Source organism: Balaenoptera borealis (genome assembly GCF_965194805.1).
Source record: "Balaenoptera borealis genome assembly, chromosome: 16".
Taxonomy (NCBI): domain Eukaryota; kingdom Metazoa; phylum Chordata; class Mammalia; order Artiodactyla; family Balaenopteridae; genus Balaenoptera; species Balaenoptera borealis.
In genome coordinates, this window is record NC_138872.1 from 612595 (window position 1) to 640561 (window position 27967).

Genomic DNA, 27967 nt, shown 5'->3' on the forward strand with positions numbered 1-27967 from the left:
GTGCTCTTGCTGGCGCCGAGCATGTGATAACTATGGCTGCACCGAGCTTTCCCGAGTGGCAGATGGGGCCACGAGGGCTGCATTTGGAGTGAGGAGGGGCTTTGGTGGGACAGGGGTTGGTCCAGAGCAGGATGGAGGCTTCTCGGCAAGTGACCACGTTGGGGAGGCCCCTCCAGGAAAGAGGTTAGAAGTCAGTGGGGGCTCAGAGGTGGACAGAAGGCAGTGAACCGTGGGCACAAGCCCTGAAAGGTGTCTCCAGTGCTAGGCCTGTGCTGGGGTTGGGTGGGCAACCCTGGGGCTCTTGATACACTAGCTTGATTATTGTGGTAAAACATACGTATCATGAACTTCACCCCTTTAACCACTTTTAAGTGTGTTGGCATTAAATACATCGCCACTATCCATCTCCAGAGCTTTCTCACCACCCCCAGGAGACACTGTAGCCTTTCTTGTAGGTTCTCATTCTCATTGCTCCTGTGTGTCCCCAGCCCCGAGCGCTGGGCCAGCCTCCTGCAGGTTCAGCCCAAGCTGGTTTCACCAGTGTCTCCCCCTCGGCAGGATGATTCTGTGTGAGGTGGCGTCCTTAGCGCTGTAGGACATCGGCAGTGCCCTGGCCTCCGCCCACTGGATGCCAGGAGCCGCCCACCCCTGGTCATGACGTTGCCAATGTCCCTGATGGGAAGCCCCCCGCAGAACCGTTGAGTGTAACTGAACTAAGTCAAAAGAAGGTTAAGTTTCTGAGATGATAGAAAGCCCACCTGTCTCCCTGCCAGCGGTCGGCACGGTGGTCGTCTGTGTCTGCTCTCTCCGTGACGACTAAACGTCCCTTTAGCTCTGACTTAAAGCCTGGAGAGCAGCGTCCACAGGGCCTGACTTAAGGAACCTTCTGGGTGGGTCAGGGCCGCAGAGCGTTCCTGTCCTGTCCTACACCTGCTGCATCACGAGTCGTCCAGTGGGCTGCGGGGCTGGAGGCTCTAGGTCGGAGAGCCCATCAACACGTTAAGAACGAGGACGCTCCTTAAGCCTGTGGGTTTGATGTTTTAAATGCAGTTGTCGAGCAGAAGGTGTTTTTAGAATCCAACAAGTGATTTCTGCTGGTGTACTCTTGCTAATGTCTGAAATCCCTTGGGTTACCAAGGCAACTGCGAGATTTCCCCTGAGTTGCTAAGACAAGGACCCGAGGTGTGGGCTTGCGTGGGACGGCTCTGCCCGTCACGGTGGCCATTTATTCCTCTGCCCTGGCCCTGGGCTGGGGTTTGGAAGCGTAAATTGTGATCCCCAATGGAGGAGAGTTTGCTTTCATTAAAGATTTATTACATCTCAGAGGAGAGTATTGTTTTATTCTCATCCCGTTTATGGGAGAAAAGGCCCTTTTCCAAAGGAATGTGTCAGGTGGTTCCTGCGTATCCCTCAGGGCGCTTGACGAAGATGCTCCGATGCCCAGCCCTGCAGCAGGACCGCCCCCCCTGTCCCCTGTGTGTCCCCACCTCGGCGTCAGGGACTCTGGGGCCTGTTCGCATTTAAAAGTGATTCTTCCAAGCAGGCAGCCAAGTGCTTTCTAACCCAGTAGCTTCCAAGAAAACATCCATTGAAATGTACCTCCGGGTTACAGCTGTGGGAAACGGCGTTTACACGTGCAGGTGCGATGGACACAGGCCGGGCCCGTGGTAGCTGCCGGCTCCGGCCTCGGCCCCTTGTCTATGATCCCGAGACCGTGAGCCTCCGATGCGGTGGGTTGTACTCGTTCAGAAGCTGGTGCCAGGAGAGCCCAGGTGCCCCATCCGGACATCCCACACGTGTTCCGAAAAGCATCTGCAGAAATAAAGTTCTGAGCTAGAATAAAGCGTGTGCGTCTTGTGAAGGAACTGTTTATCCCTGAACCTCGGTAAGGGCGGACCCTGGCGTCCTGGGATTTTGAAGAGCACATTGGAAGAGCAGAGCGGGTTCAGGGCTTGCAGGTGGCCCCCGGAGACCCTGGTGGATGCTCTAAGCTCACAGCTGCCGTCCCGCTGGGACCAGGGCCCAGCCCTCCCCTGCCCAGGTCGGAGGGTCTCCTCCCTCGCAGCTCGATGCTGGGGCTGAAGCCAGGCCGGTAGCCCCTCCCTTGGCTGTACCCCCAGATGTTTTCCTTACAGAAATGAGCGGAATTGCCTGAAATTCCTCTGGTCGACCTTGGGGCCGTGCTCAGGGGGCAGCTGCTGCCCCGACACCTCAGCAGTGGTCTTCAGGGGGCGGTACGTTGGGAACGTACCTGCTGCTGAGAAGGGAGGTGGGGAGGGGCCCTCGTGCTGGCCCAGGAGAGCGGGATCGCTGGGGACGGGGCCTGGGCGAGGGCGGGGCTCGGCCCTGAGACCCTTGGCCTGTGCCCCCCAGCCGCCCAGTCCTGGCCTGAGGCCGCACTTCCGAGTTACCACCTGGATTGAAGAGCCTCGTCACTGTGGCTTTGCTGAATGGCCAGCGGAGCTTCTTTTCTGATGAAATGGAAGTTCCTGGACTTTCTAGAAAGTTCAGTTCATGAAGACAGAGCCCCTGAGGTCTCTCATCATCTAGATGTGGAAGCCGAGGCTGGTCCCCCGGGGCCACCCCCCCCGACCCCGCCCTGAGGAGGAGCTGGAGGGTCTGGGTCTGGGTGGGTCAGGACAAGGCGGGGCCCCTGGGAGGCGACAGGTGGGCGCGGCCCACGGTCACTCTCGGGACCCCCAAGGCTCCGCTCGAGACAGAGGGACGGGGGTTGGCTGGGGCCCTTCTCTTGGCAGAGCTGTCTGGTAGCTTTTCCATGGCTCGTTTGCTGCAGGGTGCGTCTCTGCTCTTCCTGGTCTCGCGGGCGCCCCCTGCTGACCTGACACCGAGGTCACCTGCCTTTGCTGCTTCCAGGCGGGTTCGCAGACATGCCACCACCTCGCTGGGTCCCGTTTTCATTTGAATTTGAGGGGTTTTGTCCTCTTCAACCAAGTGTGTGTTTTCTTCTGATGTTTGGACACTGTGACAGTGACGCCCCCCGGGTGCCGACTGGCGTGGGGACCGAAGCCCCGCAGGCACCCACCTCCCAGGGACAAGGAGGCTCTGGTTGTGTTGAAGTGCCCAGGGAGATGGTCGTATATTTTGTATTTGCTGTGTATACGTGTATTTACATACATACACTTAAAAGCACAGCTTAGGAGCTTACATTTTAAATGGAGATTCTAAAAGGAGTTGTGAAAGTAATTTTTAACTGTTCATTTGAAAACTTTTATGCTACTGCTTTTTTCAAACTTTTAAAAAATGGAAGCAGAACATGCACATTTGACTCTTCTAAGTCAAATCCCAGATGTTCAGCCGGCAAGGGGGGCATGACCCACCCCCCAGACACCCAGACGCCCGTCCTGGGCACCACCTCCCCAGGCAGTGTGTCCTGACTCGGCCTCTGTGTGCTGGTTTCTCCCGGTCAGCCTGCTGTTGAGGAGCCCCCAGGGGTGCCCGCCCCTTCCTGAGCCGTGGGCTCTGTCCTGACCTTGATGGGCCTGGCTGCCAGGACCCTCGGTGCATGCCTTCTGTGCTGGTGGCATGTGTGTTTTTGGTGTAGACCTAGAGGTGTTTCTAGGGGCGTGTCCGTTTCCTGCTGCTATGACAAATCACCGCAGACCTAGTGGCTTGAAGCAGCCCAGCTGTATTATCTGTCGCCCAGATGTCACCGGTTCGCAGGGCTGGATCCTTCTGGGGGCTCAGGGGAGAATCCCAGCATTTTCCAGCTTCCAGAGGCGCCACGTTCCTTGGCCCGTGGCCCCGTGTCACTCGGACCTCAGCTCCGGTGCCGCATCCCCTTCTCTGTCTCTGGCCCTCATGCCTCCCTCTTCCTCTGAGATGGACCCTTGTGTGGACAGGGACCCCTGGACGGGCAGGGTGATCTCCCACCACACTTGCAAAGTCCCTTTTGCCACATGAGGTGACATGTTCACGGTCTCGGAGATTAAGACCCAGATACCTGGGGACCATCATGGGAACACAGATAATAACGAGGTGTTTTGGTGAAAACTGCCATTCCCTTTCCTATTGTTTTAAGTATGATATACATTCAGTAAACTGCACAGGGCTTCCCTGGTGGAACAGTGGTTAAGAATCCGCCTGCCAATGCAGGGGACACGGGTTCAAGCCCTGGTCCAGGAAGATCCCACATGCCACGGAGCAACTAAGCCCGTGCGCCACAACTACTGAGCCTGCGCTCTAGAGCTCGCGTGCCACAACGACTGAAGCCCACGCGCCTAGAGCCCGTGCTCCACAACAAGAGAAGCCACCGAAATGAGAAGCCCACGCACCGCAACAAAGGGGCCGCCACTCGCCTCAGCTAGAGAAAAGCCTGTGCACAGCAACAAAGACCCAATGCAGCCTAAAATAAAATAAATAAATTTATTAAAAAAATAAAATAAACTGCACCGATTTCAAGCGTACGGTTTGAATAATTTATTGTCTCTCTCCCTGCCATTTTATTGGGGGAAATATTCACACTTAGAGAAAAGTTGGAAAAACGAAAGTGAGCCTGCCAGCGCTGAGATGCTCCGCCTGCGCTGAGATGCTCCGCCAGTGCTGAGATGCTCCGCCTGCGCTGAGATGCTCCGCCTGCGCTGAGATTCTCCGCCTGCTAACGTCTTGCTGCGTTTACATGTTTATGCATCTGATCATCCGAACCCGCCTCGTTCTCTGAATTTCAGGGGGCCGACACCGGCACCTCATCCCAGCACTCCGGCCAGCCTCTCACCGGAGCCCGCATTTCTGAGGCTGGGTCCCCCCACCGTACATGTGCCGTTGGATGACAGACGTCCCCCTCAAGACATCCCCTCAGCCTCTGGACACCCCCCCACCCCACCCCGCCTCCTGCCAGCCTGGGGGTCGCAAGGGAGGGCGTCACACAGGGTGTGCTGTGCGGTCCGCTTGTGTCCATTTTGAGATGATGCGGATTTACAGTCACTTGTAAGAAATAATGCAGAGAGAGCCCGTGTACCTGTTAAGCAGCTTCCCCCAATGCCGACGTGTCAGCACCACAGCCAGGAAGCCAACCTGGCCCCGCACGGTCACCACCAGGGGACCCTGGGCTGCTTCCCTCCACAGCCTCGGGAACTTCTCATCTGTCCCTGGCTGTGATTTCCAACATGCTCTCAGGGTTTGCTCAGGCCGTCACGTGCGTCCACAAATCATCCTTTCACTGCCAGACGTTATTCCGTTCTCTGCTGTAACACACCTGCTGATGGACGTTTGGGTTATTTGGGTGATTTCTGGCAATCATGATCAAGCTGCCGTGCACGTCCCAGGACGAGTAGTTGTGTGATTCGTCTGCGTTCCCCCCAGGACTGGGCTGCTGGGCCGTCGGGTAGCGAGCGTGCAAGAAACCAGCAGTGTGTGCGAGCTACACTCGTGTCAGCGTCCTGCAAACGTGGATTGGGTTCGTTTTTAAATCTTAGCCGTTCTGGAGGGCGTGGGGGCATCTCCTTATGGTTTTCTTTCTTTTTTTTTTTAACATCTTTGTTGGAGTATAATTGCTTTACAATGGTGTGCTAGTTTCTGCTTTATAACAAAGTGAATCAGCTATACGTATACATATATCCCCACATCCCCTCCCTCTTGCGTCTCCCTCCCTCCCACCCTGCCTATCCCACCCCTCTAGGTGGTCACAAAGCACCAAGCTGATCTCCCTGTGCTTTGCGGCTGCTTCCCACTAGCTATCTATTTTACGTTTGGTAGTGTATATACGTCCATGCCACTCTCTCACTTCGTCCCAGCTTATCCTTCCCCCTCCCTGTGTCCTCAAGTCCATTCTCTACGTCTGCGTCTTTATTCCTGTCCTGCCCCTAGGTTCCTTATGGTTTTCTGAGTGTCTTCTCAGGGGTTCACCAGCCTCCCCTGTCTTCCTTTGAGCGGTCTCTGCTCAGGGCTGTGCATGGTGGTGGGTTTGAGAGCTGGGCCGTCCAGCACCCTGTGCTGGCCGGGGTCCCGCTCTGATGACGAGCGTCGTTTCCTAGTTGCCATTGACCCCTCTTCCTGGGGAAGCGTCTTCTGCTGAGTGGAGCGTCCTCCGAGTGTCCTGGTGGCAAGTCCTTCGTCAGGTGTGTGCTCTGAAAACATTCTCTCTCAGCCTTTGGCTCGTTTCTTCCTGTAACGGTGTCTTTTGAAGAGTGTAGACATTTTAAATTTTGATGAAGGCCAGTATGTGAACTTTTTTCTTTTGTGGTTCATGCTATTCGGGTCTAATCCAAGGGACCTCTGCCTAAGGTCACAAAGGTTTCTCCCGTGGTTCCCCTGGAGGATTGGGCGTGACTGCAGGCCTGGGATGCATGCTGATGTTTGCATGTGGCAGGCGAGGGGTCCGCCTTCACGGTCTTCTTCTGCATGTGGGGTCCAGCTGTTCTGATACCACCTGCCCGTGGAACTGCCTTACTAGCTGTATATATTTTTTTAATTAAAGAGAATTTCTTGTATGAAGTGAAAACATTTTGGTAGTTAAAGAAAATGAGGTAACTTGAATTTAACTTGGATAAAGAAGCACTTAAGAAATAATACACCCTAGACACATTAAGTAAGAAGGCAGATTTTAGACAAAGTGCATAATTACAGTTTTTTGAACTTTATTTTGCATTGTTCGTGAGGTCTAGCGGAAGTTAGGACTAAGGTCTGGTTTGAGCTGTAACTCGGGAGGGTGGAGTCCCGCGGGGAGACAGCGTTGGCCCCGCAGTTTCCACCCGTCCAGAAGGTTCCGCTGTGTTGCTGTTTGCACATCTGTGTTCGCGGGGTGCCTGTTCCCTGGATGAGAGGCCGCCAGCTGGGCTGGGGCATCTGCAGGAAGCCTCTCAAAGGCAGCTTGGGAACATCTTTGAGAATCGTGAAGAGTGGAGATTTGGGGAAATCTTAGAAACCGAATGTCTGCTTTCGACCAGGCCCTCGTGGTGAAGGGGGCCCTGTCCCATCACCCCCGGCCCTGGACTTGCTCCCTCCTCTGCTGCATCATCTGTTTATTCCCCACTTTGCGGCTCACACAGCGTCTTCTAGTTTACTTGTTTAGAAATTCTGTTTATTTTAATTATAATCTCTTTTCTGCTTTTCAGCTAAAGGTTGTAAGTGAGTGAAATTTTCAAAATGTTGTAATGTATCACTTAAAGGAAGAAGGACCCCCCCCCCCAAACCCCTTTCTGCTCTAGAATCAATCTTTACATTTAGCACTTGGCACTTTACAGTTAGATGTTGATATTTTTCATCCTGGTTGCCTTGTTTATTAAAAAGAGGTCAGCCTGGGGAAGAAGCCCTGAGCGCCTTTTCCCCTGCCCCGGGCGGTCGGTGTGGGGACATTTCCTGCCGTCACACGCATGTGTGAAATGGCTACACACACTCTGTCCCCTGTCTTGGTGGCCGGTCTCCCCGTCCAGCCGCTAGCAGTGCCGCCCCCCTGCGGCACCATCAGGTGACCCGGAAGGGGTCCACCGCCCCACAGCTAACAGCCGAGCCCGTCGCACCTCATCTGGCCCCTGGTTTGTCAGTTTTTTTGTTTTTTTTTTTTGTAGTTGAATTGCTGGCTCAAAGGGTCTGCACATTTTTAAAAAATATTTTATTATTTTTGGCTGCGTTGGGTCTTTGTTGCTGTGCGCGGGCTTTTCTCTAGTTGCGGCGAGCGGGGGCTACTCTTCGTTGCGGTGCGCAGGCTTCTCATTGCGGTGGCTTCTCTTGTTGCAGAGCACGGGCTGTAGGTGTGCGGCTTCAGTAGTTGTGGCACGTGGACTCAGTAGTTGTGGCGCGTGGGCTTAGTTGCTCCGAGGCAACTAAGGCCAGGATCTTCCCGGCCCAGGGCTCGAACCCGTGTCCCCTGCAGTGGCAGGCAGATTCTTAACCACTGCGCCACCAGGGAAGTCTCTGTCAGTTTTTTAACATCACCATTTAAGGTTTTTTCCTAAGTCACTGAGTCTAAGTTCGTCACAAAAGACTGTTCAGAGGCAAAATGTTAGATGAGACGTTTTCAGGGTTGTCACTTGGTGGATGAGCTCTAGCAGCTGAAGGAAGGAGCCCCTGGGGTCCTTGCTCAGGAGATGTCCCTGCCTGGAGGGGACTTGGGGACAGTCCTGTGACACACGGTGGCTGATGGCTCGGGCTGGAGGCCGTTCCTGAAGCTCAGGTCCGAGCCTGGCTTCCCAGCTCTCCCGGCTCCTGCTGGGATCCACCTGAAAGCAGCACAAAATGAAGTCTGAGTTTAACCCGTGAATGTCAAGTTGCTAAAGAAAAGCCGTTGCTACTGCTAACGGGTAGGACAGCTGTATTGGTCCCAACCCCCCGCCCCCCCCCCCGGAGTATTTGGAATGGTTTTAGTTTTTTGATAACAATAATCTAGTAAGAGCCTATTTTGTGGCTTTAGGTAACATCAAACTCTTCATCTATGAAAGGATTTGTTGCAATGTTAACTATTGCTTTCAACTCCCTGTTCTGTTTGTAGAATTTCGTTTTTGACCTCATCGTCTTAATCCCTCCTTTTGAAGTCAAGCTGTGGTCTGCAAGGGCCTGGGAAGGACCTGCTCTCCCTCCTGGCGCCTGGCCGGTGCCCCCAGGCACCTCCCCTGCCCCCTGCCCCTCGCCAGGCTCCCAGCCTGTCTGCCGGGCAGGAGGCTCAGGACCTGGGAGGGCCCAGGGTCGGCCTCACACCCTCTCCCTTCTGGGCACTTTCCTCCGCTTTCTCATTTGAACAAGAAATTCTGGGGAAACTGGGTCTCCCTGCACCTCCAAAGTGGGTGCCAGAGTGAGCGCAGGAGCCCACCCGGGCCAGCGTGGGGCGCCCTAGGCCGTGCTGTGCGTGTGCCCGGCCCATCAGGATGACGTCGGAGAGTCAAGTGCCCTCAGCCCCTCTGGTCTCCTTCACGACTCTCGTCTTCAGAATGACCGGTTCCTTCCAAGCTTCGTTTGACTGGTGTCACCCCTATCCTGGGAGGCGTCCCAAGTGCTGTTTCCGGAATTGGGGGCTTCTCAGCAGACAGACCGCAAGGCTTGGGAGATGGAGGGGGTGCGCTCAGGTGCTGGGAGCGTGTCCGCGTGTCCTTTCACGAGCTGCTCGGGGCTGTGCAGCTGGCTCTTCACCGGACCCGCGAGGGCTCTAGGTTAGGTCACCGAGTGACCGCAGGTAGCCTGACAGCCTCACAGGCGTGTCTGGTCTTGATTCCCTGGACGGTGGTGCCTTTCCTGAGTCATAAATGTTCATGTGGGGATTTTTCAGTTGACGGCCTTCATTTCCTTCACGGTCACCCTGCATCTCGTGGACCCTCACCGCTCACCCACCAGCATCTTTAGGACGTCGACCCATGAAGTGTGTCTGTGGTTCGTGCTCGCCGGTCCCTCCCACGCCTCGTCTCATGGCAGTTCTCAGTCGACAGACCCCAGACATCCTTCTTCAAAACCCAACTTTTAGCTTTTCACATGTGGTTGGAATCTTTCAGCTAATCTCGATTTCTTTTACACGCTTTTGAACTTAAACTGTTAATATAACTTCATTAAAATTTTGGTTTTGAAACCTGGTGTTTTTTAGTTTTCAGTCCGTTATGGGCTGAATGTTTGTGTCCCCTAAATTCGTATGTTGAATCCCTAACCCTGGTGTGGCTGTATTTGGAGATGGGGCCGGTGAGAAAGTCATCAGGATAAACGGAGGCCCTCGGCATCTGCGTCGCATTGGAGCTTGCCCTCCGTCTGCACACCCACCGAGGTGAGGACAGCGGGGAGGCGGCCGTCTGCAAGCCAGGAAGCAGCCTCCCCCAGGAACAGGGCCCTGCTGGACCCAGATCCTGGCCTTTCCAGCCCCGGAACTGAGACCCACTTAAGTCTTACAGGAGCCCGTGCAGACAGAGGCAAAGCCTTCATTTCAATTCGATTTAATCCCTACACTTAGTGGCTAGAAATGCAAAATCAGTACTGATATAACATTTAGGAATTGGCAGAAAAATATGAAAAGGCTCACAGTTTGAAAAAAAGAAAGTATCCTTCCGGAGCTTCGGTCAGCAGTAGCCCGATGCTACACCTCGACGGTGTCCTTAGTGTCTCGTAGTGTCCTCAGTGTGACCCATCCGGGTGGAGGCACCCAGGGTGTGCTGCCCTGCGGGACGTGACGCCCCTGGTCAGGGCCCCTGTGATCTCTCAGCCTGTTCCCCGGGGCCCCAGCGCCCCCAGGGCGCTCGACACCTGAGGGGCCTGCTGAGGTGGGCCCTCCCCACACCCCAAAACCCAGTTCCTATGCACCTTGCGTGGACAAATGTGCACTTCCAGTTCGGGAGTGTCTGCAAACATCGGTCAGTGGCCACGTGTCCCCAAGGTGCCTGGGCCCCTGGCTCCTGGCACTGCCTGCCCTGGCTCTTCGGTTCTGATCCTGACTCCTGTTCAAGGACCGCAGTCAGAAATCCAGTCTCTTGCAATTATTGAACTGTTCTGTGAAAGCTGTCTGAGGCATTTTGGGTGAGTCTGGTGGATTGGCTGATGGTGGTTCTTGCCTCCGTGCCCTCTGGGTCTGCAGCTTCGAGTAGTTTCCTCCAAAACAAAGGCGCACCACGAAGCAGGCTGGGTCTGAGTTTTCTCGTGTACCCATCAAGGCGGCTAAGGAGTGGCCGAGTCATGGAAGTCGCTCTGCTCTCTGGGGGCCGTCATGGGGCAGGCTGGCTGAGCCCCTTCAGGACAGAGGGGACCCTCTGTCCTCCTGCGTCTCATGGGGAGGCCCACCGGGCTCTCTCCCTCTTCATGTTCGGTTCAGCTGTCTGGAACCTCCTGCATCTTTGCCTCGGTGCTCAGCACCACCCTAGTGTGCAGGTCTCTGCGGGGAGCTCGTGCGTCCCCAGGACCCCGCCGCCCTTGCCTTGCACACCTGGCTCCGTGGACCGGGTCCTGCGCTTTGTGAGCGGGCGGTCCACCCACCGCCCTCCGCTCACCTCCAAGCATGTGTTTGTGGGAGGAGCCATAGAACCACCACATGGGGCCACCTGTGGTGCCGCCTGGCACCTGCTGACCGCACTTCCCAGGTGCACGGGGCTGTGTCCGGGCGTGATACTCAGGCTGCTTCGGGGGCTCTTTGGTTTCCGCAGCCTTGGGCCCCGCTTCCCTGGGTTCTGAGTAGGGACCTGTCGCTTCCGGGACTGGGTCGTGAGCCCGTCCCACATTTGAGGCTGCCCAGCTTCCCCCCGCCACCAGTGCCTCCTCTGCCCCCCTCCCAAGACAGCCTGGGGGTGGGAGGAGAAGGGTGGCCCATCCCTTTTCCCCCGCCTGCCTTCATCTCCTCTCGGGAATGGTCTTGCTTTCCCATTTCTGTTTTGATTTCTCGAGTCACCACTTGTTCCCAGGGGGGCCCTGGCCAGACAGCAGCTCTCCCTGGGGTCCATCTGGCGCCGGCCCGTTCTGGGGGCACCTCCATGGCCCAGATGGTACAGGAGGCTCCTGGTCCTGCCTATGCGGCCCTGAGCTAGAGGTTGTCACAAATCCTCTTGTTAGTAGCAGCTTTATTGAGACGTAATTCACACTGCTGACAACTCACCCATTTAAGGTGTGTGATTCGCTGGGTTCTAGTCTATTCACAGGGCTGTGCAGCCGTCACCACATTCGACTTTAGAACATTTTCGTCACCCCAGAAGGAAACCTGCACCCTTAACAGTCACCCCAAGACCCACCCCCTCCATCTCCCCCGGCCCTTGGCAGCTCCCAGTCTCCTTCTGTCCCCATGGATTTGCCTTCTCTAGGTATTTCACGTGAGTGCAATTGGACGGTATTTGTCCCTTTCACCGGGCATGACGTGTTCGAGGTCCATCCGCATCGTAGCCTGCGCCAGCGTGTCATTCCTTTTTATGGCTGAATCATATTCCTCTGTGTTTGTCCTTCATTGGCAGCTGGGTGTTTGGGCTGCTCCACTTCTGACTGTTATGGGTGAGGTTGCTCTGAGCGCGGACGTGGGTCTTTCCCCTCCTGGACGTCCTCCCACCAGTGGAAATGCCGGGCCACGTGGGAACTTGGTGTCCACTCTTCTGAGGACCCGCCAAGCTCTTGCACCACGGCTGCGTCATTTTACGTTTTTACCAGCAGCCGGGGGGGCTCCAGGGTCCCACGTCCCATTGGCACTTGTGGGTTGCAGCCGTCCCAGAGGGCGTGGGGACGACCTCCTGGTGCTGAGCTGCGTTTCCCTGACGACGAATGGCCCTGAGCACTGCTCACTGGCCATTTGTGTGTCCTCTTTGGGCAAATATCTGTGCACGTCCTTTGCCCACTTTTAAGCTGGAGTATTTGTCTTTTTGTGGAGCTGTAAAGTCCTCTGTAGTGTCTAGAGAGGCTCTCGTGTCAGGCGTACAGTTTGCAGATATTCTCTCCCACCCATCCTCTCACTGTATTGATGGTGTCCTTTGAGGCCTTCAGGGGTTTAATTTTTGACGAAGTCCAGTTTAATCTGCTTTAGTGCTTGTGCTTTTGGTGTCACAGCTGGGAACCCGTGGCCCAGTCTCAGGCCGCGGAGGTTTTCTAAGAGTTGTGTAGTTTGGGCTTTTTGATCCATTTTGCGTGTTGCCCCTTCTCTGAGAGATGAAAATACCCAGATGCTCAGCCCTGGAGCAGACCCCCTGTCGTGGGTGGGCGCCCACCCCGCTCCGGGTTCTGGGTTGAGCCCCTCGCGAGGTCTTGGCTGTGACGTCACCGCTGTCCTGGGACCTCGTGGCAGGCCGGGATCGGGCTTGAGGCCAGGCCGCTGGGGTTCAGGACGCTCGTGGCTCCAGCTCCTCCTAAACTTGCCTGCTTGCTGTTCGGAGGGTCCTGAGTCGCGGGCGAGGTCTCTAACGTGTGTTTCCCTCCCCAGACGCGGACTTGACCGTCGCTGAAGCCAGCAGCTCGGACAGCCGCGGGGAGAGGCCCGAGCTCTACGCGCACGTGGACGAGGGGCTCCTGGGAGGAGAAGGCAGCTACCCGGGAGCCCCCCTCACCCCCGAGAAGGACGACGCGCTGCACCAGGCCACCGCGGTGGCCAACCTGCGGGCGGCGCTTATGAGTAAGAACAGCCTGCTGGCCCTCAAGGCCGACGTGCTGGCGGATGACAGCTCCCTGCTGCTGGAGTACCTGCCCAAGGGCACCCACTCCCTGTCCCGTAAGTGCCGCGCGGGCGCTGCGCGGGGGCGGGGTGACGCGCCTCGGGCCGCGACGGGACGGACGCGCTGAGGGCGCGTGCGTGCGTGTGGGTCGTGGCGGTCGAGGGGCCTTCGGAGAGGAGGCAGCGCTGTCGGGGCGCCGGGAGGGAAGCGGCCGAGGGCTTGTCCAAACGCTCATACTTGAAATCGAGGCATCGAGCCCTAAACCCTGATCGAGCTGGCACGTGCTGGGCCGTGCGGGCCTGGGACAGGGAGCCCCGCGCCCGGGAGGCCTTGGGACGCGGCGGGCTCGGGCTCCCTCTGCTGGCCTCGCCCCCTGCCTGTGCCGCCTCGTCCTGCCTGGGGAGCGTGGCCAGGCTGCGGAGCCTCGCTTTCCGCCAGGCACTGCTGCTGGTGTGTGAGATTTAAAGAGGATTTGGGGGTTGTGTTTACACCTTGAGTGTCTCCAGCTGAATTCCAGTTGCTCACAAGCAAATAGCAGAGTAACCTAAGGAGCGGATGAGGTACAGCGGTGCTGGCCGAGGGTCCCCCGGGCGCCGGCCTGGGCGGGTGCCCCTCCCCCTCGGCTGGGGCGCTCTGAGCATCACCCACCCTGGGTGCCCGGGGCCTGGGGGCCTGGGGCGGTGTGCCCATGTCCCGGGCGTCCCGAGAGAAGCGCTCTGTTGGGTTGGTGTCTGTGAGGGAGAGTCGGGTGTGGCCCCGTTTCCCTCTTCGGGGCAGAGTGACACACCCCAAAGCAGGCGGCTCTGAGTGCAGAGGGCGTGGGAAGGGCTCCACCCCAGGGCCCTGCGGTCCAAGCGTGTGTGGCTGGCAGGCCTGTGTGTGGGTCCCTGAGCACCCCCGAAGGAAGCAAAGGAAAAGCGGCAGCCAGTGACGGGGGTCTGGGGAATGTGTCTTTCATTTTTGCTCTAATTTTAAAAACAATATTTTCACGAGCGCTAAAATATCCTAAGCATTTGTGATGAAAATTGCTTGTGGCTAATAAAGTCTGACCGTAGAGAACAGTGTCCACATTCTCTTTATTTATCGTGCCGAGTCCGAGGCAGGTGGGACGCCAGGGCGGTTGTAGGACTTGGCTGTGAAGTCAGACCCAGGGGTGGATCCCCCAAGGCTGTTGGACACACTTTAAAAAATACGTTTAGGCCTCGTTTTTTGCATCTGAGAAATGGGAATAGCGTCACTTACACAGTTGTTGTGAATGTGAAACGTGGGACACGTAAGTAAAGTGTGTTTGATAAACGCTCCACGATATTAGTCCATTTCCCGCTCAGCTCAAACCCTGAACTTGTCAGCAGAAACTGTTGGGTTTGTGATGAGCCGGTAGCTTGAGGAGGTGGTCCTAGGGTATCTGCGGTATCTGGGGTTTAGAATCGGCGAGTCCGCGGGTGAACGTCCTGCTGAGGGGACGGCTGGGCAGTTTCATGGACGTCGTGGAAGGAGCAGCCTGGGTGTGTAACTGCAGGGCTGGACACTGGTTCTGGCTCTTTCTGGACGCTCCCAGTTGGTGGGAGTGAACCCCACGTGTCAGAGGCCCTGGGAGGTGGCAGCGGCTCCTTTGTGGCTGAACCGCGTTGTCACGAGGGGGGCGGTTTCTCGGGGTTTCTCCTCCTGTCCCCGCGTCTGGCAGCCTTCTCCTCTGGGGTGGGCCTGATCCCCAGGCCTTTGGTGTTCTGTGCAGAACTGAGCTAGGGATGGGGCCAGGGGTCCAGGTGGCCCGAGAGCACCGGTTGCACCCGCGTTTGGTCAGGCCGTGAGCCGTGAGCCAAGGGTCTGACTGTGGGGGTCTGGGACGAGTGAGGCCCAGGGAGAGATGCTCTCCACCCCCGAGAGTGCCCCCTCCTCCGGCCCTGTCCCTGCAGAGGCCCAGACCCGGCCTGGCAGCACGTGGGGCAGCTGGGTGGAGTCAGAGGGTGAGCGGTGACCCTGTCGGGTGGTCTGTTCCCAGCGGACACGCAATCGGGCAGCCGCACCTGCCCCGGGCACGTCCCCAGGCCCCATGTGCACACACACCCCCCTTCGCAGTTCACAGGGAGCTGGGGGCAGGGGAGTAAAACCCCATGCGCTCTATTTTTAGTACATCCGTGACTAACCCGGGGTGAAGTTGACTGGTGGGTTTTGATATTTTGTTATTTCGATTATGTTTTAACCTCTTTGCTGTAAATACTCTAAATTTCCCACTCTTTTCATTAGTTCTGCCCTTACGAGAGGGTTGAGAAGTTGGCTGGGAGCTGGTGACTTGGGCCGTGTCCAGGGGGCCAGGCATGGGCTCCCATGTTCCCTCGGGCAGAGAGGCTGAAGGGCTTGCTGGAGGAATGAGTTATTTTAGAACATTCTTTTCTGACATCCTAAGTAAAATCTGCCTGTTCTGGGCATACACTAAAATGAGGAATGGAAATATCCAGAGAAGAACTTTATTTTCCAAGATCGTGTGGTCACCTCCCTGTGGCAGGCGTTCCGTCCCCGGCGGGCGGGTGGGCAGGGCCCGCGAGCTGCCTTCCTGCGTTGAGCCGGGACTGGGCAGCCCCTGCGGAGTGCCCGTGGGCGCGTCTGCTCCGTGCTGTTCAGTTCACGGGCGCCGGCTTCTGTGCGCGGACGCGACAAAGCGTCAGGCCCCCCAGAGCCCCTGCCTTCACCCCCCGCCACCGCTCTGCTTCCAGACGGGCCACGGTTTCCGTTCAGTTGCAGATGTTGTCAGGGGTCGCCGGATGGGAGCGTGCGGATGGGGAGACCCCTCCTGGGTGCCGCCCAGTGGTGACGCAGGCCCTGAGCCCAGGCGACTCCCAGCCCGGGGAGCACCGGGGACCTAAAAACACATTCGAAGGAAAACACTGGCTTCACACTGGGCACCAGTGCCGGCAAAGCAGAGGCGCCGCCACCCGGGCTCCAGTGTGGAGACACCCCCAAGCTCGGTAGGTGCAGAGCCTGCCACGCTTCCTCCGGGGAGGCCCGGAAGGGAGATGGGAGCCCTGCGCCGCTGTGCTGGGGGTCCCTCGCCCCTGGTCCGGTTCGAGGGCGTTGGGGGGGCTATTTCCTGACTCCGGCCCCCAGGCTCCTCAGGTTGTTAACAAGGTTTTTCCAGGGCCGGGCCTTTTGTTTTGTGACGTTGGGGGTCCTGTAGGGCCGACGTCCCAGTAGCCATGACTGGTGGTTGGAGGAACAGGGGGAGGGCACGTCCCCGTCGTGATGTCTGACGGTGGCAGCTGTGTGGCGTGGGGTGTGCTGAGCGGGGCTCTCGGCCCTGCTGGGTCGTCCTGGTCTCGAGGTGGCGAGCCCTGCAGTGTGTCAGTGTGGCCTGCCGGGCGTGCAGTGTTGCAGAAGAAAGGGGTGGTGGTCGCAGATGTTCAAATTAAGTGCATCAAACCCGCAGGCTGTGCAGAGCCGTAACCGAAGGTCCTTTCTGGAAGGTTCTGGAGCCTCCGAGAAAAACCGAGTTTCCTTGCTTTCCCAAGTCTGATAGCGTTTGGCTTGGCAATTAAGTTCCACAGATGGTTTCGTTGCTGGATCATCACTCTTTAACTGATTTCTCCATAAGAGGACTTTTGTACTTTTTGTTTTGATTCGGTTTAAGTTGATTCTTTTGCTCTTATTACGTTTGCAGCAGGAGGCTGGCATCCCATTGGTTAAAAGTCACTGTTCACTGAATAGAAACCGTGACCAGCACGTTCATGGCACACAAATGTAGCTGTTTCCCTGAGCTGTGTTTGTGGGTGTGTCTTGATCCGGGAGGGACCTTGAAAAATGCTGAGAGAACATGAGTAACTTTGATTTCACGGGAATGAAGTGGAGATGAAGCAGCCGCTCTGGTTGTTGGGGGCTGAGTGCCCGAGGGGCGGCGCCGTCCCCAGCCTCCCAGAAGCCCCGACCGTCCTGCGCACGTCGCCGCCACGGCTCCGGCGGCAGTCGGGGATTCCTCCTGACGGTGATGGGCGGTGCCGCCCTGTCTGGCTGGAAGGATGTGCTGCTACGGAGGAGAGCTCAGACCTGGGGTGGTGGCGGGCGGGGTCTGCCCTGGACCGGGGGGGCCGCCAGCTGCGGGCTTCCCCCGCCCAGTGTTTCTCCGGGGACGCCCCTGACATCTGTCGGGGAACAGCGGCAGCTGGGTTCGTTCTGATTGTGGCTGAAAGAGTATTTTCTTCTGGTGTTTAAAATGATCAAGGACTTTACTCGAGTCTGGCTTGATACTGGAATCTTAAGCAATCTCTTATGAAAGGGCATTTGATGGAAGTATTACCACCCTTTTAGGTAAATAGTCAGGTCGACACACCATGAAGGACTTTCCAGAAGATCCTTCCTCAAGCACAGGTGAGCGTGTGCCATGTCCACGCCACGGGTTCTGGCTTTCTGTGCAGACACCCCGTTGTAATCATGTTGCTTCTGGGAGAGAGACCCCGCCCCAGACAAGTCACGTGTGGACACCCTGGCGCTTGGGAGTGGCGAGCTGATAGAAGCCCCCAAACACCCTCGCCCAGCGAGATCCGGGCCTCGCCACCTGGCAGCACACGGCTCACCGCAAGATGGCCAAGGACGGTGCTTCCTGAACTCTCTACAGCCCGCCAGCTGGTGTCCGTTCACACGGGTGAGACTCGTTTCCTGTGTCCCCAGGGCCTGGCGCCAACCCGAGTCACCTCCCTCCAGCCCCTCCACCCTCCTGCACTCAGAGCCCGGGATGCCCGCTCTGGGGACCGGCCAGACGGAGCCCAGGGAGCCGGCCACCTCCCCAGCCCAGGTAAGACGGGAGGGCGGCCAGCCACGTCGGTGCAGCCCCGGCCAGACGCCCGTCCACCGCGCATGTCCTCGCGGGCATGGCGCCCCAGAACCCGCGTGCTCGGCATGTCCTGGGCGAGCCTGTGTGGTCACAGCTGCTTTCCCGTCCACCCTCTGCTCCACAGTCCCCTCGGCCCCATGTCACTCAAGGTGACACAGGTGTCAGCTTTGCAGTAATAGTTGCAACGTGTTGTATGAAGTTAAATCGGTTTTGATATTTAAATTAAAATATTTTTTGGAGGCATTTCCCCCCCTAATATACAGACTCATACAGCAGCAAGTTAAAAACCCAGTTCCTCAAACTGAGCAGTGCCGGCCTGTCTCCAGCAGGTTTTGCCCCGGTGCCGGTGGCTGCGTGTTTGTCCCGAGGCGTCTGAGATCCACTTCCTGTGCCTCAGGTCACAGCTGGTTATTTAAAGACAGGTCTGTTAGGTTCCATTGTTTCCCTGAAGAAAAAAATATTTAAGGAGGGAGAACTTGATCACATATTTTGTAATTTGAAATAAATCAAATGCTATTCCCATGTGTTTGAAAACAGGATGGTTTTGGTGGGAGGGGCAGGCGTTCTGTTGACGTGGATTTTTCGCGCGTCCGTTCATCAAGAATTAACTGCAGCTTCCTTTCCAGACGCGTGGCGGTTTCCGTGTGGTGACTGGACGGGGACACGGTGAGTAGGGGGTGACGCGCGTCTGCACTCCGATCTTCCCAATTCCATCGCGTCCCAACGGCCTGTAACTCATCTGTCTCTCCTTCTAGGTTGATGTCCCTCGGACCGGGAGGCCTGGGCCGAGGGGCGGGCCCCTCCGGAGGTGGCTCCAGCAGGTGCCTGGGGTTTCCACGGGGTCCGCCGGCCCGGCCAGGATGACCAGGGTCTCCTTCTGGCTCATTATGTGGCCAGGAGCACTTTCACGGCCTGGACGGACTTGCCCAGGGCTCCGCCCTGAAGTCAGCCAAGGAGCCCCAAGGAGACGGACGCCTCCGCTGCGGACAGTGGTTTTGAGGCGGCCAGGCTGGAACAGGCACTTGGCACTTGGGGGCGGACGTTTGCATGGGCCTCTGCTGCGGGCAGCCTGGCGTCGGGTCCAGGTGGCCAGCGGGTGATGGCAGAGCTGGCACCAGGCGTCGGTGTGAGCCTTTAAAACGGTCACTTCCCGAATCCTTCGCCGGGCCTGGTGAAGGCCTTTCAGTGCCCAGTGGTGGGCAGGTAGGACAGGTGTGCCTCCAGCCTCCAGGCAGTGGGGATTGTGTCGGATCTTGGAACCAAGTGGCTCTGACCCCGTTACTTTCCAGAAAGATGTGAGGATGAAGCCCAGTCTCCACAGCCTCGGTGTGCCCTGCCTGCCACATGTGAGGGAGACAGAGTTACCAAGCTGGCTTCTTTTCAGAAAGGGCACGTTGTCCTTGCTGGAGTCCAGCTGCCCTGGACGCGTTGGGCCCACGTCTGCGGGTGGCTGAGGATGCAGGGACTCCAGGACCCTTGGCCAAGCAGCAGGTGGGCTTAGGAAGGAAGCAGGCGGCCCATTCCAGGGTCCGAATTCCTGGAGTTGCCAGGCCCATTCCCACCCCCCGTGGCCGTGGCCGTGGCTGTGGCCGTGGTCAGGGCGTGGTCCACGTGCAGCTCAGGCTGCCCACCTGCCCAAGTCACTCCAGTCTTTACAATCATTAGATGAGTTCTGAAGATGGAGAAAAGTTGGGCTTTGAGAGAGGCCCAGGATGCTTGTTGCCAAGGTGACCCCGCCGGAGCAGTGTCCCTGGGAGTTCAAAGACCTGTCGGTGGTGTCACTCCTTCTGAGAGGGTTTATTAAGTGCCTGTTTGCATATAAACAACATTTCTGAGAAAAGGAAGCTTTCCTTTCCTTTTTTTGCTGGTCACGGTGGGATCTTTGGCTGTTAGGTCACAGAGATTGTGTGTCCAGATGGGGTTATGCTGTCGCAGAATGCGCGTGTGCACCACCCACGTTACCTGTGCCCCCAGGGATGCGACCCTGTAGCTGCTTCCCTGTTACTTGCTCGCTTGTGGGACTTTTCCCTGTGTGGATGGAGCGTGACCTGTGCCTGCAAGGAGGCCTGCCCTGTGGAGAGGCCCCACAGTATTGTGCAAAAAGGCTTTTTGTTAATTTTTTTAAATAATGAAGAAATTTCAGAAAGTTTCCGTTGTACCTAAAAGAAATAGGTTTGTTCATTGAAGCAGTATTTACAGTATCCAAGATATGGAAACAACCTGAGTGTCCATCAGTGGATGAATGGGTAAAGAAAATTCAGTGTGTATACACACACACACACACACACACACACACACGGGATATTACTCAGCCATAAAAAAAGAATGAAATAATGACATTTGCAGCAACATGGTTGGACCTAGAGTTTATTATACTAAGTGAAATAAGTCAGACAGAGAAAGACAAATACTGTATGATTTTACTTACATGTGGAATCTAAAAACAAAAACAAAAACAAACAAACAAAAAAAACAAACAAGCTCATAGATACAGAGAACAAACAGTTTGGTGATTTCCAGGGGTGAGGGTGGGAGAAATGAATGAACTGTTTTGGTGCATTTTATAGTTTAAATGAGTTGAATTTCTTTTTAAGATAGAGAAAGAGAGAGAATATCTCTTCTTTTAAAAAAGATGTGTAGATGGTAAAGTGATGGGAACATAGGAAACATTTTAGGATAGACGGCCCCTGAGTTTGTTCTTAGTTCTAATATTATTTCCCTTAAAACAGTACTGTCATCCAACATATGAAATTTTAAGCAAGTTTGTTTAGGTATTCCATTGCTTACATTGTATTGAATTTCTCATTGAAATATCCTGGCTCAGGAATTGATTTCAAAGAGTTTTTAAAAATTTATCAATATGTAATGTTAATCTTTCTTGAATACAAAGGATTGCAATAATAAAAGGTTGGTAATTTAGGTCTCTTTACAGCCACAAAACTTGCTCCATGTCTACAAGTTCACTGTGGGCTTCCTGGCCTATTACCACTTTCACAAAATGTGACTGGGTAGCCTCACAAACTCGGGTACCAACCACGTGTTGTAGGGTGTGTCTGCATGCGTGTGTGTATGTGTGTAGAAATGGGGACTCCTACTTGCTTGGGGATACTAACTTACTGTTTAGACTGTATTTAAAATATATAAGAATCCAGTCTGGATCATTGTCAGTTTGGTGGTTGCACATAACTCAGGAGCTAAGAAAAGGCACTAATTTATTTTAAAGAAAGAATTCTGAAATAAAATTTCAAGTTCCAGTTTCAACCATGACTAGCTTGTATTGGGCTTACCCTCCAGGCAAAAACTACCTGAAAAGCTGGCCCCCCAAAACCACACACACATATACACACATACACACACCTACATACACATATACACACATATAGACACAAATATACACACATATAGACACACACACACACACACACACACACACACATCCTGGGGAGCAATCAGTGCAGGTGGGACTTGAAGGCTGCAGTCCTTGAGGGAAGGAAGAATCTGTAAAAAAGAGTCCAGCAAACCTGCTGGAACTGAAAATACAATGTGTGAGGCTGGGATCCATTAAGTAGTTTACAGCAGTCTGGGTACCACCCGAGACAGGACGAGGAGACTGGAAGACAGAGCGATGGAGAGGATCCAGGCTGAAGCTTAGGAAAGAAAAGCATGGGGACAAGCAAAGACATACAGAGGAACAGTGAAAATGTCTAATACATGTGTAATTGGGGTCCAGAGGAGAGAGGAGCGAAAATGGAGCAGAAGCAGTATCTGAAGAGACAATAGCAGAGAACGTTCCAAAACTGATGAAAGACATCAATCCACAGATTCAAGAAGCTCAGCAAACCCAAAGCAGGACGAACACTAAAATAAAACAACAACCAAAAAACAAAACTGGGCATGTTGTAGTCAAACTACTGAAAACCAAAGACAAACATTAAAATCTTGGGCTTCCCTGGTGGCGCAGTGGTTAAGAATCTGCCTGCCAATGCAGGGAACACGGATTCGAGCCCTGGTCTGGGAAGATCCCACATGCCACGGAGCAACTAAGCCCATGCGCCACAACTACTGAAGCCCGTGCGCCTAGAGCCCATGCTCTGCAACAAGAGAAGCCACTACAGTGAGAAGCCCGCGCACCACATCGAAAGGTAGCCCCCGCTTGCCACAACTAGAGAAAGCCCGCGCACAGCAACAAAGACCCAACACAGCCAAAAATAAATAAATAAATAAATTTTAAAAATATATAAAGGTTTTTTTAAAAAAAAAAATCTTAGAAGCAGCCAGAGGAAAAAAGACATTAAGAGGAACAACATTGAGATTGACATCTGACTTTTCAGTGGAAACGATGGTGCTAGTCTCTGAGGCGCTGCAGAAATGCCGAGACCAGTATTCTATACCCAGCAGAAGTATCCCTCAGAGACCAAGGCTACATGATGACAATGTCACACAAAGAAACAAAACCGAGGGGATTCATTGCCGGCTGACAAGAAGTACTAAAAAACAGCCCTCTATAGAAAGATCTTAATCATTTAAGGCAATATTTACAGCTCCTTGTGGGGTTTTTGACTCAACTAGGAGCATAGCGCATGACACAAACAGCTCAAAGGGTGGGGGGGGGGCGCGGCGAGCGAGCTTGGCCGTTGGATGAGTCTTGCCTTCTCTACAAAGTTGCAGTGAATAATGGCAAAAATCATCACGTACAGCTCAAAGGCTTATGAAGAAAAAAGTGGAATAATACTTGATTAATTTGAAAGAAAGCAAGCAAGGAAGTTTAAAGGAACAAAAACCATAAAAGGACAGAATAGAACACACATAGGGAGATAGTAGACGTCACCCAACTACACTAATAATCCTGTTATTACCAATGGACTGAACACTGCAGGAAAAAGAAAAGATTATCAGCTTGCTTTTTAAAGAAAATTTGTTGTTTGTAGATAACATGCTTTGTAGATAAGAGCACAGAAAGGTTTCAAGCAAAAAGATAAAAAAGAGAAACCAAGGAAACACCAGCCTACAGAGGCTTATTGATGTCAGCTGCAAAGTAAACTGGGAGGGGTGTTGCTCTAAGGCCACTACACAATGACAAGAGAGTCAGTTCAGTGGGAAATGCAGATCCTGAAATGCATAGGCTTGCTTTTTAAATATATGGAGTGAAAGTTGACAGCACTAAAAGGAGAAAGAAACAAGTCCACAATTAGAGTTGAGGATTTTTAACAAATTTCCTCAGTAATTGATAGATCAGCATACAAAATATCAGTAAGGACGGAGCAGATTTGAACACAGTTTTCAAATATTAACCTTGAATTCCTGGAATAAACCCACCGAGTCACAAGATGCTGTTCTTTTTCTATATAGTTGGACTCAGCTTGCTATTTTGTTTAGGAGTTTTGCATCTTTTTTCAGAGAAGTATTGGCCTATAACAACATGGTTAACCAGGTCGTACATTGCACCAAACAAGTGCAGAACATTCCAAATGCCCAGGAAACAGTTACAAAATAGACCAAGCGGGAATGAAACACAGGTCTCAGCAGATCCCAAAGGACGAAATCATACAGAGTGTGCTCTCTAACCTCAGTGAAATTAGATTTTAAAAATTAACAACAGAAGGATACTAGAATAAGTCACAATGGAAATTATAAAATATTTTGAACTGAATGATAATGAAAATACAACATATTAAAACTTGTAGGATACACCTAAAGTGGTATTTAAGGGAAATTTATAGCTCTAGTTGCACTTATTAGAAAAGAATGAAAGTTCTAATTTGGGGGGTCAAGAAGTGAGAAAAAGAATAGCAAATTAAACCCAAAGAAAGCAGGAGGAGCAAAACAGAGCAAATATCAATGAAATAGAAAGCAGACGGACAATAGAAAAATGACCAAAGCCAAACGCCGGTACACTGAAAGATGAATGAAACAGACAAACTCCTGTCGCAATGATCAGTAAAAAGAGAGGGAGGTTGATTGTCAATAAAAGGTATAAAAAAGATCATTGCTAAGATCCTACGGATGTTAGAATGATGATAAGAGAATATCGTGAACAATTTTGTGCTAATACCTTTGACAAGTTGGAGGAAATGGGCAAATTCCCTGAAAAACACGGTGTATCAAAACTGAGCAGAGGGGAGCCCCGTTGGCCACACGGGGCTGCCCCTGGTTGTCTGGTCGTGGGGTGATCAGGCTGGGAGTGTGGCTCAGAGTGTGAGAGCTGGTAGAGGACAGCGTGGCTCTGGCTTGGTCGCCAGGAAGCTGTGCTCACAGGCTGGTTATTTATCATCTCTTGGAATGCCCAGCCCCCCCCGCCCCCCCCGGCCCCGGGAGGGCAGCCCTGCCGCGGTCACAGGGCCCCAGACGCCGCAGGCTACAGAGACTGGGAGCAGGGTCAGCGCAGACAGTGGAGGATCTGGAGGAGGGACAGACGCCCAGCCTGACAGCGGCCGAGGGGGCCAGGCAAGGAGGCCGTGGACGAGGGTCTGACTGGGCTGTGATGTGGGCCCCTGTCAGGGACACTGGGGCGGGCGGTCTTTCCAACACGGGGACCCAAGTAAGCTGGATGCCGGCGCGGATGAAAGAATGAATCTTGATTCCTGCCTCAGCATTAAGACGGGAATGACCACAAACCTAAACGTGTTTAGAAGGGGATGGTGGTGCTCGTGGTCATGGTGATGGGCAAAAGTTTCTTAAGCACTTCTTAAGAAGCACTCGTGATGAAAGTTTGATAAAAATTTTGTATTAAAAGAATTAACATATGGGACTTCCCTGGCGGTCCAGTGGTTAGGACTCGGCGCTCTCACCGCCGGGGCCTGGGTTCAGTCCCTGGTCAGGAAACTAAGATCCCGCAGGCCGCACGGCATGGCCAAAAAAAATTTTTTATTAAAATTACTGATTTCTTCACTAAAAGACACCATTGTGAGAGTGCAAAGGCCAGTCGCAGACTAGAGAAAAGGTCTGTGGTAAATACATCTGACGGAGGACCCAGGTTCAGAAGCGTCCATAAAACTAAAACATCAGGGACTTCCCTGGAGGTCCGGTGGTTAAGACTTCGAGCTTTCGATGCAGGGGGTCCGGGTTCAATCCCTGGTCGGGGAACTAAGAATCCCCTATGCCATGCGGTGCAGCCAGAAAATTTAAAAAACAAACAAAAAATACCCCCCAAAATAAAACATCAAAGGAAAAGCAACTCAGTGAAGGATCAGAAGACGTGACAAGCACGTCACAGAAGAGGGTGTGCAAATGACCAGGGGCTAGGTGTCGGTGGTGGCTGGGAGATGCCGATTCCACTGGGGCCCAGATGTTCTTCTCAGGTGCGCGTCCAGCAGAGGTGAGAGCCTGGCCCACCGCCCGTCGCTGCCGAACGGGCACGGGGTCCTGTGGTCACGTGGATGACAACACGGCAACGAGCAAGGCCACGCTGGCTCCGTGTTGAGTGAGCAAGGCCACACCTGGGTGTCAGGTCCCCCCAGACCGAGTTGTAGCCCAGTGTTTGGTGATGGGGAGCCAAGCGGCCGTCGCCTGGGGTGGGTGGTACTGACCAGCCGCAGGCGCCTGGGTGTGCGGTGTCCTGTTCGGGTGGTGGTTCCCAGGTCTGTCTGCAGGTGAAAACTCACCAAGAGGTACATTTAAGGTGTGTGCACTTCACGTATGGTTCAAAACCTTCTGAAAGCAATTTGGACACATCATAGCTTCACTGCGTTCTGACACATGATAAGTGGCAGCCACGTCAGTTTATAAAAGGAAAAACAAAGTTTGGTCCATGTTAGAATCCCTTTCTGAAATGCACTTGAAGTGCAGTGTCTTGGGAATTACAATCAGGAAGAGTACGAATCCAGGACAGTGACGGATCAAAGACTTGAGTGCCCTTCTGGGGAAACCGCCCCTCCGGACTCACCTGCAACCTGCCAGTGCCTTTGGTTTGCTGGCAGTTCCTTGGTGTCTTGGGCGTTATCTTGAAATCGTTCTGGAACGTTCACTGGTCAGTGACGTTTACGACAGGTCTGATTCTCTGCAGGGCTGGGCGGAGACGTGGCTTCCTCTAAGGCTGTTTTGCTGAGTGGTGTTCTTGTATGTGCATTTCTGCAAAATTGTAGCTCAGTGTTGCTGAACTTCATACTTTAGATAATCTGGTGCCAACTTCTGATGTCGCTTCCTCACTTTCAAGCTTGCCGTTCATCCTGGAAACTTGGTTCCAGACAAAAGGGCTCCATTTTTAGGGCAGATTGGTAGAGAGTGTCTGTTTCAATTTGATGCTATTTGTGCTTTTTCATTTATTTCAATTACTTTTTCTCTATGTGGATTTTTAAGGCTTTATTAGTGTGTTTATGAGAGTCAAACTACATGATGTTGAAAGGTTCTCTAAGACATATAGACTGTAAACCACGAGGTATGGAAGTGTTAGCTTCTTTCCCATGTGAAGTTATTTTAATCATAACAGTCAATGAAAACTTTCCTCAGTACTGTTCATCAAAGTAGTGGGTTGCATGGTGCCCTCCACCCAAAAGACACGTGCACATCCTAATTCCTGGTACCTGTGAATGTGACCCTATTTGGAAAAAGGGTCTTTCCAGACATAATTAAATTAAGGATCTTAAGATGACATCACCTTGGAATATCCAGTTGGTCCTAAATCCAGTGATGGGTGTCCTTATAAGGGACAGAAGAGGAGACACAGACACAGAGGAGAAGCTACGAGAAGACAGAGGCAGAGACGGGAGAGATGCAGCCACAAGCCCAGGGACGCCTGGAGTCACCAGAAGCTGGAAGAGGCAGGAAGGACCCTCCCCTGGAGCCTCTGAAGAGAGTGCGGCCCTGCCCACACCTTGACCTCAGACGTCTGGCCTCCAGGACAGAGAGGACAAGTGTCTGTTGCTTTAAGCTGCCCAGTTTGTGGATATTTGTATTAGCAGGAAACTAATACATTAAGAAAACACCAAAATTTGGGACTTCCCTGGTGGGGCAGTGGTTAAGAATCCGCCTGCCGATGCAGGGGACACGGGTTCGAGCCCTGGTCTGGGAAGATCCCACATGCCACGGCGCAACTAAGCCCGTGCACCACAATTACTGAGCCCATGTGCCACAACTACTGAGCCCACACGCCTAGAGCCTGTGCTCCGCAGCAAGAGAAGCCACTGCAATGAGAAGCCCGCGCACCACAATGAAGAGTAGCCCCCGCTCGCCACAACTAGAGAAAAGCCCGCGTGCAGCAACGAAGACCCAATGCGGCCAAAAAGAAAAAAAGAAAGAAAGAAAGAGAAAACAGCAAATTCCTCATCACGGGGTAGGTTCAGAAGCCTGCAGCTGTGTGCCCAGTGGAAGCGTGGGGCGGGGGTCACGCTCACATTCGTGCAGCTGAATTGTGTTTCTGGGGAAAAAATACAGCACTTATGTACAGAGATAAGTGTTTTTTTAACATTTAGGTCTGAATTGTTAAATGCAGGCTAGAATAAATCAGATTTTAATTTTATGTTTATAGAAGCAGAATAGAAAGCAGAAAATAACTCAAAAAATTTATTTGAAATAAAATAACCTAAAAGCTTGTCTCCTCACTTGCCTTTTCCATTGCAGAGCTGTGTTCCGTGCTGACATGAAAACCGGGCTCTGTGCTGGGGAAGCGGCGGGAGGCAGGTGTGGGGGGCCGTGCTGCTGCCTCGTCCACCAGGCGGGTCGGGCCGGGCCTGGGGGTCAGACAGGAAGGGAGGCGTAGAGTGGGGGCTGCCAGGGGCGGTCCGTCCAGACGTGCCAGGCTAGGTGCCCTTCCCTCTGTCCTGTCTTGGACCCCCACCCGGACCCACCTGTCTGCGGGCCCTCCTTGGGGAGGCTGGAGCCGCCACCTGGGAAGGGCTGCTTCCTCGCGGGTCCAAGATGCTCTGGTCGCCCCTGCAGCCGGGACCCCGGCCTACGGCCTTGCAGGGAGCAGTTCTGCTAACAGCGGTGACCGCCGTCTGTGTCCCGCGTACCGGAGCATGGCCTTGGCCCTCAGGAGGACTGAGGGTGCGTGGCCCACGGGGCCCGACGGCCGGCATGGCCCACTTCTCTCAGGATTTCTCTCCAGGGGCAAAGGTTCTTTTGTAGGCACTTTGTTGAAGCATCGTTCACAAGGGTAAAAAAATGGAAACAC

General features: G+C 54.0%; 1 protein-coding gene across 3 annotated transcripts in view; it reads left to right on the plus strand.

Annotated features, from left to right (window-relative positions):
• ZBTB46 (zinc finger and BTB domain containing 46) overlaps positions 1-27967 on the plus strand; it is a 57916-nt gene that overhangs the window by 21869 nt on the left and 8080 nt on the right. For 2 of the 3 annotated variants that reach the window (XM_082360663.1, XM_082360664.1), the window contains exon 3: positions 12809-13093. In XM_082360663.1, coding sequence (XP_082216789.1) covers positions 12809-13093 — 285 coding nt within the window. Of the gene's footprint in view, positions 1-12808; positions 13094-17696; positions 17821-18485; positions 18526-18614; positions 21121-27967 lie in introns of those variants that run through there. The other variant, XM_082360665.1, reaches the window with a different exon arrangement.